This window comes from Piliocolobus tephrosceles, chromosome 1 (genome assembly GCF_002776525.5).
Source record: "Piliocolobus tephrosceles isolate RC106 chromosome 1, ASM277652v3, whole genome shotgun sequence".
In the NCBI taxonomy this organism is placed as follows: domain Eukaryota; kingdom Metazoa; phylum Chordata; class Mammalia; order Primates; family Cercopithecidae; genus Piliocolobus; species Piliocolobus tephrosceles.
Window position 1 is genome coordinate 46,829,203 of NC_045434.1, and position 14,593 is coordinate 46,843,795.

The 14,593-nt window shown below is 32.9% G+C and overlaps 1 protein-coding gene across 2 annotated transcripts in view; it reads right to left on the reverse strand.

The window, feature by feature from the left end:
• The window catches only part of BRINP3 (BMP/retinoic acid inducible neural specific 3), a 393,483-nt gene that overhangs the window by 55,204 nt on the left and 323,686 nt on the right, over positions 1 to 14,593 (reverse strand). For both annotated transcript variants that reach the window (XM_023203373.3, XM_023203374.2), the window contains one exon: positions 8,437 to 8,659. In XM_023203373.3, coding sequence (XP_023059141.1) covers positions 8,437 to 8,659 — 223 coding nt within the window. The remainder of the gene's footprint in view (positions 1 to 8,436; positions 8,660 to 14,593) is intronic.

The following is a 14,593-nucleotide window of genomic DNA, read 5'->3' on the forward strand; positions in this document are numbered from 1 at the left end:
TTGTCAAAATCAGCTATTTAAAAAAAAGTGCCTCTGTGTACATTGTGGGCTGCAGAGAGAGTTCACTGGACAGAATGTTGAGGTACTGAAGACTATGTCCTAATCTTTCATCTATGAGAAAAAGATTAAGAAAAGCAAGCACAGAGCTATAATTCTACAGACTTTAATTTTATTTTATCATTATAGTGGTACTCTGCCTAAAATGCCCAAATTAGTGACTGGTATGGCTAACAAATAGTATAATTAAAGAGTACCAATAATTTTTATGCATACATATAATACATATAAATTAGTTAAAAAAGAAAACTAGTATCAACTGACAACTATCTAAGATATAATAAAGTGAAAGATAATTAAGAGATTCCTGAGTAGGTTAGAGTAGAAATATTATGGCAAAAATAAAATCAAGGCCGTTTTAGAGCCATGGTGGCTGAAATGTAACCTATACCAAGAATTAGATGAAAATTGGTAGGATAAGTGATAGGACAACTTTTACCTACTTTGAAACTTATTTAGAAGTTATCCCAATCAAGAACAGTGGGGCACATGCACTATTTTTTTTCTTCTTCTTCTGTTGTCCTCAGAAAGCTAATCTTGGTTCCCTTGAATCAGAATTCAGACAACTAAGACATTCTTTTTTAAGTAACACTTTGTTTGGATTTAGACCATTACCTTTACGTCCAGTGTTATTTTGAGTATGAAACACATGAAAGACATTTTGCAGAAAATTTATTAGTGTATTAGAAAATACCTACACACAAGAAAAGGGATTTTCTGTTTCTGAAATGGAAAATACTTATCTAAGCACCCTTCATGCACTGGGCACTTCATATTTGAATTTCTCCATAACAACATTTAATACATAAAGGTAAGGGTTCGTAAATTTACTGCTTCATTATTATCGAGGTATGTGCTTGTGAGTCATCCTGGAGTGCCTGAAACTCAAAAAATAATAAAATAATAAAAGATTATTTTATAACATGTAAATGTAAGAAAAAAATAATATCCTAACTTTCCCTACAGTTTCATACAAAATTGCTTTCAGAAAAAGTCCCTCACATTGATATATAAATGCAATTTTTAACTAAATCATAGATTCTATAATATTATAGAATTTGGGTCAGCCGTGGTGGCTCATGCCTGTAGTCCCAGCTACTCAGGAGACTGAGGTGGGAGGATCGCTTGAGCTCATGATGTCAAGGCCACAGTGAGCTATGGTCACACCAGTATGAACAACAGTGTAAGACTCTGTCTCAATAAAATAAATAAGTAATGAAATAATTTGGAAGTCATTTTGTAAGGTACTTTTATTTGTTGGGATGCAAGTTTGGCTCTAGTAATATAATTCAAATAACAGTAACTTAGACAAGATGGAAATTTTTTCCTCTCAAATAACAGTACAACATAAAAAATCCATGACTTATATGGTGGCCTCAAAGATGCTGGATTCTATAATTCTTCACAAATTTCTTCATGTTATGATTTTTAGTACTAGTCATCACATTTTCATCTTAGCTAGGGGAAAGAGAGAAGGAAAATGACACACATTCTTCTTCCCTTAAGAACCAATTTAGAAGTTTCATGCATTCCTCCCATTTATATACATATATTCACCTTAAGTGCAAGGAAGGTCTACGGGTGTGATGCAGCATACACTCAGATGAAACTCAGGGTTGTACTAGTAAAGGAAGAGAAGATGTAAAGGAAGAAGTGTTTGTCTTCTGTCTATTAGCTACTTACGGGGAGAAGAAATTGATTTCAGGCATTCTCTATCCTAAAGAGTGATCCACATAACCCTGGGCGTACATGGGAGGAAGGTGGGAAAAGAGTGCAAGATCCTATCAGAAGATGCACAAACTCAAAACTATTTTCATGGAAATAAATAAGACATTTTTCTGTTGCATTGTTTTTACACTTGCACTGACAGTTCTAAGGCAATGGAGAGTAAACTACTGCTGAAGGCTTAGTACAAACCAAGTAATGGCACCAAACTGCTCTCCTAGTGGGCATATATTCTTTACTGATACATACTTGTAAAACAGAAAGAAATGTTTTCAAGAATGTTCATGTTGAAGTAAAAGAAAGTTTACTGCATCTTAATCTTCAGTATAAATCTGTATGTCAAAACAAGACACATGAATAAAGGACTTATGCTGCAGACAGCACTGTAATAGTTTATTTGAGGAAAATAACTTTTGCAATTATTTCAGTTGCAAGCTGATGTAGCCACTTTTTTCATGGTGAATCATTTTTACTTGATATAGTTTGACAGAAGAATGATGGTTATTCAGACTTGGACACTTGGTGGATCTGTTTTCAAAACTTAGAAAGATGAAGCTGTCGCTTCAGGACAAACAACGGATTTATTTAATGGCAATGATAACAATAAAGCATTCAAGTGAACAATACAGACTTGGAAAACTTGTATATGCCACTAGAAGACTGACAGCTTCCTAAAATGCAAAGGTTTTTCTCATGAGTCCAGTGATGATATGAAAAATAAGTTCTTTTGTTATTGCCTACTGATATATGTCAGCATTTAGAAGATTTTCATATCTAAGTTGAAAGAGCATATATAAGAGTGCATGACATAGCTCTCATATAATGAATAGGTAGACTTCAACTCATTCTTCCCTGTGGCCTTAAAATATTCCATTACATCTCACTTTATCTCATTAACAAAAAATGAATAGCTTCATAATAATAATATATTCAATTGTTTTAATTGCTTGCTGCAGTCTGTGTGTCCTGATTCAGAAGATCTGAGTGTGTACTTCTATTCACAACTCTGTGTTCAGTGACTTCACATTGGTAGATTGACATTGCCTGTGGCAGTGAACAAAAATTGTTAAATATTGTTCATCAAAGCTTTCTTTTTTCCTAAAGATTTGGTTGCTAAACCTTTACCAACACTTCATTAAATGTAATATTTCTATGGATCCTTGCTGCTCTGTGAATGGCAGCACAACATAGTATAGCTGAGTTACATTTTAGGAATTATACTATGATAATTTTCAATAATCGCTGACACAATTTGACTCTGTGCCCCTACCCAAATCTCACCTCTAATTACAATCCCCACACTAGGGAGGGGCCTAGTGGGAGGTAAATGATTCATGGGGGCAGGTTCCACTGTGCTGTTCTCCTGAGTGAGTAAGTTCTCACAGGATCTGATGGTTTAAAAGTATAGCACCATCCCCCCTAGTTTTCTTTCTCTCTGTCTCCCCTGTTGCCATGTAAGACGTGCCTTGTTTCCCCTTTGCCTTATTTCATGATTGTAAGTTTCCTGCAGTCTCCCAAGCCATGAAGAACTGTGAGTCAATTAAGCCTCTTTCTTTAGAAATTTACTGAGTCTCAGGTTGTTCTTTATAGCAGTATGGAAGCAGACAATACAATTGCTGTAATCACTATCTTGTGATGAAATTAGTAAGTTATTGTTACATATCTGCAGTTTTAGAATAGCAGCAAAAGTTGACTGCCTCAAGAAAACCAAATTGTCACAGGTTTTAGAGTTTACTCAAGAAAAAGGATTTTTATGTCACATGAATTCCTCAGAGGAAAAATGGTGAGATTAATCTGAATGTCAAGCTTTATGGAAAAGGAAGAACTATACATTACGCAGAGTAACTTTAATCTACCTGTGTGAAAATTTCTTATTGGTGGAGATGTAGTTTGAAAGTCTTGTTTGTTTTTGCTTATTTTTCAAGATTTTAGGATATCATAAATTGAATGACTCTTCTTAGGATGAGAAAAGTTCAAGGGAATGACTGAGAACAATTCCATAAAGGCAAGAAAAAGTATAATTTGTAATGAAAGTGAATTACTGGTATGGCTTATCTACCTCCTCTTCAAAAATTTCTGAAAACATAACTTACAAATACCCAATGTCCATTTTACACTCTGCCATATTCTACCCTCCTAGAATCCCGTGCATATTTTATTTTGTTTTCCTGATGTCATTTCATATTATTCTTTTAAAATGGAAAAAAAAGAGAAATAGAAACAAAATGCTACACTGGCAGTAAAAGAAAACTGGGGATGGAAAATATCAAACTTCAGTAAGCAAATTTATCTAGCAAGAAGTCTGCATTGTTTTTTTGTGTGTGGTGACTAATAGTCAACTTAGGAATTATGCTAAATTAAAAAAAGAAAGTCAAGAAAACTCTGTGGCAATATTTGATTTATTTAATTTAGAAGTTTTGGAAAACAAAGATTTATCTACACTATCTTGAATTCTAATCCAAATAATACACCTCTATTTTATTCTACTTATTTATGTTGGACACTCCCAATTTGAACTGGGATGTCAGCTTCTCACAATTTCATTACAGATCTTGAACTTTTATAGCATTTTTGTATGTCAACTTATAATTTATTTATTTTTACTAGAAATTAACTTTGTTTCCATGATACGTTTTACTTCACTATCTGCTCAATTGCAGTTTCTGTTTCTTCACTCACTTCACATATATCTGCACTTTCTGATAATACAGTCTTCCCTTGGTATCCCAGGATAATTGATTCCAGGAATTCTGCCATATATATATATACACACACACACACACACACATATATACACACACTCAAGTCCCACAGTAAGCCTTGTAGAATCTGAGGATACAAAGTCAGCCCTCTTTATCATAAGTTTCACATTCCATAAATACTACATTTTTCATCCACCAGGTTGAGGATGAGGAATTTGGTGATGGAAAAGGTTGTGTGAAAATCTTTTTGATTGGGATAAATCTGCATATAACTGGACCCAGGCAGTTCAAACCCCTGTTGTTCAAATGTCAGCTGGATTCAGATTTCATGGATTCCTATAAACCAATGATTTCCGTTCCTTAAGACTGGATTCCCTGAGATTGTCCAAATCTTCCCTGAGTTTCAGTCATACATATCCAGCTCGAGACATACTAGTTAAAAACCCTAAAGTCAATGTCTTTATTAACCACACTCATCGATTTGCTTCCTAACTCACCTCATCTTCTTGCACTTTCTATTTTGGGTAAAATAACCTATTTCATGGTTTTCAAATTGCTTTTAACCTACATATATATGGCATAAGGCTCATTGTAATCAAAGAACGAGATCTTCACCCAGCCACATTTCCCCGTCATGGAATGTTCCCTGGGAGTACACCAAAAGACATACTAAATATCTTTTTTGTGGAGGAAATAAGAAAACCTATGAGATGCATAAAATAATAAATTATAGCAGTGCTTAGAGGAAGCTTTATTGATGTGAATGCTTGTATTTAAAAAGATGAAAGCAATAACAGGGAATCAACCTATGTTTCCAACAATGGTGACTGGATAAAAAAACATGTGGTACATACATACCGTAGAATACTACATAGCCATAAAAAATAAAATGTCCTTTGCAGTAACATGAATGCAGCTTGAGGCCATTATTCTAAGTGAGTTAACACAAGAGAAGAAAGCTAATTAATGTGTGTACTTATTCACAGTGGGAACTGATATGGTATGGCTGTGTTCCCACCCAAATCTCATCTTGAATTACCACGTGTTGTGGAAGGGACCCTGTGGGAGGTAACTGAATCATGGGACATGTCTTCCCCATTCTGTTCTTGTGATAGTGAATAAGTCTCACGAGATTTGATAGTTTTAAAAATGGGAATTTCCCTGCACAAGTTCTCTCTCTTTGCCTGCTGCCACTCATGTAAGATGTGACTTGCTCCTCCTTGTCATCTGCCATGATTGTGAGGCCTCCACCAGCCATGTGGAACTGTAATTCCATTAAACCTCTTTTTCTTCCCGGTCTCAGATATGTCTTTATCCTCAGCATAAAAAAGGATTAAATACAGGAACTAAACATTTGGTACTTATGGACATAAACATACTAAAGTAGACACTAGAGACTATTAGAGTGGAGAGAAAGTGAGGGGGGCAATTATTGAAAACCACTGAGTACTATGCTCATTACGTGGGTGACAGGATCAATCATACCTCAAACCTCAGTATCATGCAATATACCTATAAAACAATCATGTACATTTACCACCTGAATCTAAAATAAAAGTTGAAAAATTAAAAATAATTTTTTATTCCCAAAAGGTGAAAATTCTCAAATTAATAACTTAAGTTTTTATTCCAAGAAACCAGAAAAAGAAAATGACATTAAACACACATCAAAGAGGGAAAAAATAATAGAATTGGTATGAAAAATGAAATAAAAACCAAAAAAAAGGACTATCAAGAAAAATAAAAGTTAGTGAAAAATAAAAATGAGTTGAAAAACTTTTAGCTAAACTGATCACAAAGGGGGAGAGAGAGAGATTGAAAGTGAGAGAGAGAGAGAATAGAAGAGAAAAGACTGCCTAGGAAACTGAAAGGACAGCTTAAAGAACAGAAGTAATTATTTGTATATCATACAACTGATAAGGAACTTGCAATGAGAACATATGAAGTCCTCTTTTTTTTTTCCTTCCTTTTTTTTGAGACAGAGTCTCGCTCTGTCACCCAGGTTGGAGTGCACTGGTGCGATTTTGGCTCACTGCAAGCTCTGCCTCCCAGGTTCATGCCATTCTCCTGCCTCAGCCTCCCGAGTAGCTGGGGCTACAGGCGCCCGCCACCACGCCTGGCTAATTTTTTGTATTTTTAGTAGAGACGAGGTTTCACTGTGTTAGCCAGGATGGTCTCGATTTCCTGACCTCGTGATCTGCACGCCTCGGCCTCCCAAAGTGCTGGGATTACAGGCGTGAGCCACCGCGCCTGGCCATGAAGTCCTCTTACAACTCAATGCTCACTTTCAAAAAAAATATTGAAATCTGTGAAGGATTTGAATAGACATTTTTCCATAAAAGATATACAATGAACATGAAAAGATGTTCCAAGCACATGAAAAGATGTTGAACATTGTCAGTCATCAGGGAAATTTAAATCAAAACCAAAATATACTATTTCATACTCACTTCGATGGCTATAACCAAAATGACACAAAATCACAAGTGTTGAAGATAATGTGGAGAGACGGGAGCTGTTATTTATGACTGGTGAAAATATAAAATGGTGCAGCGGCTGTGAAAAACTCTGGCAGCTTCTCAAAATTTTAAATATAGTTATCTCATGACTCAGCATTTCTCCACTTTGGTATATGCCCCAGAAAACTGAAACATATGTCCACATGAAAAAGTGTACATGAATGTTCATAGAAGCATTATTCATAATAGCTTAGAAGTACAACAACCCAAATTTTCATCACGTGATGAACAAAAAACCAATATGTGGTATACCCATACTACTGATGCTACAACATGGAAGAACCTGAAAGCAGTTTGTTAAGTGAAAGAAGCTAGTCACAAAAGGCCATATATTGTATGATCCCATTTACAGATAATGTCCAAAATAGACAAATCTACAGAGGCAAATAGTAGATTAGACAAATTTATAGATATAAACAGCCTTGGACTGGGTGAGGGTTTATGAGGAGTAACTGTTAACTGGTAATACATTCCCTTTTGAGGCAATGAAAAGGACCTCACCTTAGATTGTTACGATGTTTGGACAGTTTTTTTTTTTTTTTTTTTTTTTTTTTTGTATACTAGACACCAATACATTCTAGACAAACAAACAAACAAGCAAACACAAATCCAATGTGTTATTTTTAAATGAATGTTTAAAATTATGTACTAACCTTCAGGTTTTTTTTTTTTTCCAGCAAAAGAAATCTATAATTACAGATTTCTCATCTTAATGATTTAAGCACCTAGTCAAAATTCAAGCATTTTATGTAAGAGACCTGGTACAAATGTATATTTCTTGTGATACTGTCCTACATTTTCCCATAGCTTTTCGTTTTCAAACTGACCTCAAATAGATAAATACAACTTTTTATTACACTTACTGGTCAGTACATCCTAAAGTAGGAAATTCAAACACTACTTCCCCAAATCAGTTCAGACACAAATAATTTAATTGTCTGTCATCATTCCTATTAAATTTTAGAAGCTTTCATAGTAATTTTCAGAAGTTTTTGTAGACTTAGGTTTATAGGTTTCTATACACTGGTTATAGAAAATATATCTTGAATTATTTTATTTGAAAATTATATATTGAGGAATTTCAATCTCTCATCCTATTTATTTACTAAGCTCACAATGTAACCATAGGATTTTGTGTTTTTCTGCTCACTGTAATGCAGTTATTGGTTGGTTACAACACACAACAAATTAGAATGATTTCTTCATTTTGATAAGAAAAGAAAAAAAGTGCAAGTATATATTTTTCTCATTGTACGGTTACTTTGAAAAATAACTGTAATTTATTATTTGAGACAATATATTGTTTTCAATTATCTCTAATAATGTATATTAAATCATGATTTGTATATTAACACATCTGCATTCAGAAAAATAAATAGAACTCACTTTCTCAACAGTAAACTTAATTGCTTACATTGCCACAAATGTCTTACCTTTTTCTTGGCAGGCTGATGAGGGGTTGTTTATGACACCTCTTGCTAAGGCTGAAAAGCTTGTGTACAATTTTCTGTGCCTTTAGGAAAAGTTGTTTCATGCTGATCTCCAGTTGTTCATAACGGCGCTGAAAATTAGAATCCATTGTCCACAAATGCATTATAGTAGATGTGTTGAGGAAATAATTCATAGGTAGCCTTTTCATAAATAACTTGAATTCATCTGAAAAATGTCAAAATTCAACACTTTAATTATGAAACAATTATTTTCTGTTTTTTGCAAACACATATAATACGTCAATATTAAGAACAAATACATATACACATATATGTCAAATTAAGAACAAATAAATACAGTGCATCATTTGTGAGTAGTTAATTAATAGAAGATGGGTTTTTAGATGTTTTAGAATTATCTTCTTTGTTGTTCCCTTTAAAATAGAACTTTCATGAAAGAAGAAAACTAAAATAATTTGTGCTAAAGCAAACAGTTGGGACAGAAAGTTTAAGTTCAACTTAATTTTTCTGTGTGCTTCTTTTAATGGTTTTTCAGTGAACTTTCCTCAATACATAGTCATCATTAATCTGACTTTCATTTTTGGCATTGGTATTAATAATCCTTTGTGTATTTAAAAAACTTTTCAGAAATTTTTATTAACTCGGAAAATATATAAAATTGATACTAAATAATTTTACTAGTTTTTAAAGAAAAGCAAAAACCTTTTTAAATGTAAAATTTTGATTTTAAATATAAAATTATAATATTCAACTATGCACCCTAATTATAACTGATCTTATTTTTAACCCTCTTTGTAAGTGACTATATTCTAATTTGTTCTAACCATTTAAAACATGAGTACATGCTAAAAAAAATCAAAAGTAATTTAAAGCTGAAATATTGTTTTCTGTTTTTGAGTCAATAATTGTGCTGTCTTTTACAAATGTGTGGTTTAACCAACATTAGGAATAAAAGTTGATGCTACACTAAAATAAATAATAATCAAGAATATCTAACAAATATTTGAACACAAAAGATAGCTGAAATAATTGTCCAAAGGTGGAAACAACCAGATTGTTAATCAACAAATATTAGCATGTACAAAATGTGTTATACACATACAATAGAATATTATTCAGCCATAAAAATGAATAAAGTTCTGACACATGCTACAGCATGATGGACCTTTAAGATATTACACTCAGCAAAATAAGCCAGACACAAAAGGAAAAATATATTGTATGATTTCCCTTTTATGAAATATAAATGCTGGGAAATGCAACTTTTTAACGATTCACAGTGAATTATATTCATGAACATTGGGTTTACTTTTCCTAGATAAAATAAGTACAGAGTTCTGGCATCTTTCGGGCATTGAAGGAGTAGACTTTTATCTGAAAAAAGAAGGAAAACTAAAGCGAAGTAACAGTACTTTTTATAGGAAAAAAAAAAAAAGAGAGAGAACATTGTATAGGATGTATCTGTCCAATATGCTTCAAACCATTTTTTAAGTAAGCAGAGTGTAAATAACAGATGCTTTTTTTTTTTCTTTTTCTTTTTTTTTTTTTTTTGAGATGGAGTTTTGCTTGTTACCCAGGCTGGAGTTCAATGATGCCATCTCGGCTCACTGCAACCTTCACCTCCTGGGTTCAGGAAATTCTCCTGCCTCAGTCTCCCGAGTAGCTGTGATTACAGGTGCATGCCACCATGCCCAGCTAATTTTTTGTAATTTTTTAGTAGAGATGGGGTTTCACCGTGTGGGTCAGGCTGATCTTGAACTTCTGACCTCAGGTGATCCACCCACCTCTGCCTCCCAAAGTGCTGGGATTACAGGAGTGAGCCACTCCTCCTGGCCTATAATTCCAATTTGATAGTATCCTATATTTTATTTGGTCCCATTTGTGTCTTTTGTGAAATTCCCTCTTTTGAATAAAGAGTTAATGCATGGAAATTGGAAAGCATTTCTTGGATTATTCACATAGCAGATGCCACTACTTTCAAAACTAATTACTCATTTCATTGTCATCTTTTACTTAGTTTTGAAAATTCTTATTGTATTGTAGATATACATATTTTAATTATGTTCATTGTTTGTTATAACAGTATTGGGAAGGGTTTTAAATTTGTACATTTTATTGAAGATAAGGAATATTTTAAAATATATTTTTAACTGAACTAAAGTGAATATAACAATGTATGCCAGCTGAAAGTTGCCAGTATGTAATTCCTAAGAAATAGGGTTTTAACATGACACTTGAATAATTACTTCATTATGAAGTCATTAAGAGTCACTACTGTCACCCAAAACATTTATTGAACACCTGTTGTGCACAGAACATACAGATGTTTCAATCTACGACAAGTATGGATAAACCTTTTTATTTTAAAAGATAACTAATGATGTGCAATATTTTCAGATTTTAAAATAACATCTTCAGTATCTGAAATTCACTCTACTTAGAAGACCCCCAGAAATATTCCTGTGGATATCTTTTCTTTTATTGTTGGCAATTAGTAAAATTTATAATTATAGAATACAGAAATAAAATTTGAATGATGCATTAGAATTATAATATAAATCAACAATTTACGTAACTACAGAAATACACCACAATTGCCAGGGATGCCAGATAACATTTTACCTTATAGTAATTTCCAAAGCTATGTAGAAAATAAAGTACTGTTTGCTTTTAAAGTGGAAAATACACAATAGCCATACTTTTGGGGATACGTAAATATGTCTGTAAAATAAAACAATTTAATGCCATGTAAAATTACCCAGAAGAAACAAATCTAAAATCTCAGTAATTAGATTTTATTCTACAAATATCTCTGTGTTAAGTATGTATCAAGTGAGTACTTTTCATAGCATAATTTTGAGGACGATCGAGAAAGAACAAACTGCAAAAACAGTAATAATGGGAATAAACATCATCTAGGCTGGCAGGAATTTATAGTCAGTCACAGTCTTCTTAAAACTTTTCACATGAAGCAAATAATAATACATAGGGAAATGTATTATATTAATGAATTCTGTGGAGGTAAATAGAATTAGGCTGGGTGACAACTTTCTAGTAAATTATAGATGAATAAAGAGGCATGATGTTAACTCTCTGGACTACTACTACTTCTCCATTAAAATTGAGTAATTTTCATTACTCAAAAGCACAAGATTTGTTGTGCTTTTATCCTTTTTCTGTCAATAGAAAATCTAGGTGACACTTGATACCTAACTAACTAATTTTGAAACTAATAGTTATAAATATTAATTCAATTATTTATCCCAGTAATCCTTCATGCAAATTTTATTGGAGCAATTTTATATGCAAAACACAGGTAATACTTGGTTTCATAACTCTGTTGGCGAAAAGTTTTATTAACACTACTGTAATACACAGTTATCTTATGTGTGTATATCTTTGGCTTTATTTCCATGCTTTGCAATTGAATTAAACAGATGGGAGTAGGGAAGTGAAAAGTTTGGGGATGTCAAAGAGTCAGACTCAGATACATACATCCTGACTGGAATTTTTACCCTTACTAATAAACATAAAAATACTTTGACAAATGCATTTGATTGTGTACTTTCAAATGTTCAGAACCTCTATTCGGAATGGCTTTAGAATATATTTTCAAGGATATTATAAAGCATTCTAAATTTTCTAGAGTTTTGAGGGTATATAATTTACTTCCTGAATTACATAAAACATTAATCAGTTTTTCATTATTTGGAAATAAATTCTTGAGTTATAAATCAACTAAAATAACTCAAAACAGAAGCTGCTGCCATTTGAAAGTAGGACTATGAATTGGGAGTATTGAAAGAGGAAACTTGTGCTTGCTTTTATGATTGTTATTAATTCATATTATTGTGCTAATCATATTACAATTTATATTACTATTGTGAATACATATAAAATATAAGCACAATACTACAGAATTATCAATATGCCAAGTACATATCTTATGTTTCAGACATTGATTTTTTATTTGTTATTTTTTAGAGACAAGGTTTCACTCTATTGCCCAGGCTGAAGCAAAGCTTCATGATCATAGCTCATTGTAACCTTGAACTCTTGGGCTCAAGCAATTCTCCGGTCTCGTCTGCTCCAGCAGGTAGGATTACATTCCTGGCTAATATTTTATCTTTTATCTTTTTTTTTTTTTTTTTTTTTTTTTTTGGTAGACATGGGGTCTTACCACATTGCACAGGCTCAAGCAATCCTACCATCTCGCCAACCCAAAATACTGGGATTTCAGGTATGACCTACAGTGCGTGGCCTCAGACATTTAAATAAAATGACACTATTTAATTACTTGTTAACCTGTGCTAAAACTCCACTGGCTCACATTTTATGTGCGTGTGTTTTAAAATCAACGTACATATTGGTATAATTAAAGTATTTCAGTAGAAATGACAATGCAATATGGATGATAAATTTATTATGAAAGCATAACAACAGTTTCACAACAATAGAAAAATACATAATAGCTAACAAAAATGAAGGATACATAATAGCTAACAAAAACACATAATATATATATATTAAAAAAGGATGTTCACAGGGCACATAAAATAAAAGGAGAAATAGAAAATAGGACAAAAATGTATGTCCGACATATATATAAAGAATCCATGCAAACATTTGTTTTTACACAGAAAAAAAAAGATCACTTCTGATTTTATATTACCAATCCAATGACTTTAAACTCATTTCTTCTACTTATATTTGTGAATATAGGATTTCTTGGAAAATAATATGTGCTCATAACAAAATCTAGTAACACAAACTTTTTGTAAGCAATAAACTAAAAAAAAAAAAAAAAAGATTACTTTCTTAAACTAAATGCAAAACTTTGGGCCTTTCTATACATGAACACATAGCAAGTATGCTCTGTTTCATTGGCTGGGTTTTTATTTGTTGTGTGTGTGTGTGTTTTGTTGTTGTTTAGTCTACAGTTGGTTTAGACTCAATACTAAGTACTAACTCCAAAGCTGACAAATAAGTATGAAACTACGTTTTCAATGTTATTGCCCAACCAGAACACCCTCTAATAAAGCTATTTCTTGTTCCTTGAGAACCACATTTTCCTGGAATATGAGTTCCTCTGTCTTCTGATTTTCAGTGGCAAAAAAACACAAAAATTCTAGCAAATAAGTTAATCAAAAACCTTGACACTATACAAATACTGACTTTAAGTCAGTAAGATACAAAATTGGCACGATATGAAGTGGGAATGTGAGCAAGAAGAAAGACTCATGGCAAGAAAAATTGAGATAGAGAAATTCCAGGCAATCAGTGTCCTGAATAGCAGAAAGTTACCAAGCGCTAAAATGATATCTGCTTCTCCAGGGAGCACTACTAATACACAAACTTTGATCAACGCTATAACCCTTACTAGAATTGGTTGATTTTTATTTTTGCAAACTTTTTTTCTCCTAACATTTCTAAGGGACTATTTCAATGATTTGTATTGGTTTCAAAATTTTCCAACATCTACAGTAAATCACTGATACGACTTTGAGTGGTCACACATCATTGTAAGTCTATTCAAATCATTCTATAAGCAGTGGGTATAGAGTTTACACTGAAATTGACAAAATACTATAATGCTGCATAAAGTAAATGGCAAGCCTGTTCAATAACTTGTGAACTGGCCAATTTTATGAGACAACAAAGCGATGGGTACATGAGGGTGTAAATCAGAAACAGATTCTAATTCCTTAGTAGCTTCCTAGAAGTAAGGTATGCCCTTTCTCACTATTTTATTTTTCTCTGAAAGATGCATCATGTTTTATATTAAAGCATTTCAATACATCAAGTCAATTAATCTGTTCCTCATTGGATTGCCCTGTTTATGACCCCATTCAACTGTCTGAGAAATTACTCAAATAGGGCCTTATCTCTTAGAAGCTGGAAAACCCAGGTCCTCACTGTCCTAGTGACCTTGCAGCTACAGAGGGAGTGGGTGTATCATTTAAACTAGAAGTAACAGATGTATCACCCAGATTTTGATCTTAACTTGTTAATGCAAAGATAAAGAGGGTGTCTAGAGAAATTTTCTCAGGAGATAATGTTTGCAGCAGTAATGACAGTGGTTAGTTGGTTAGTTCAATATGGTGTTCATTGTAGTTAGCAATGTTGATCTCACTAAGTA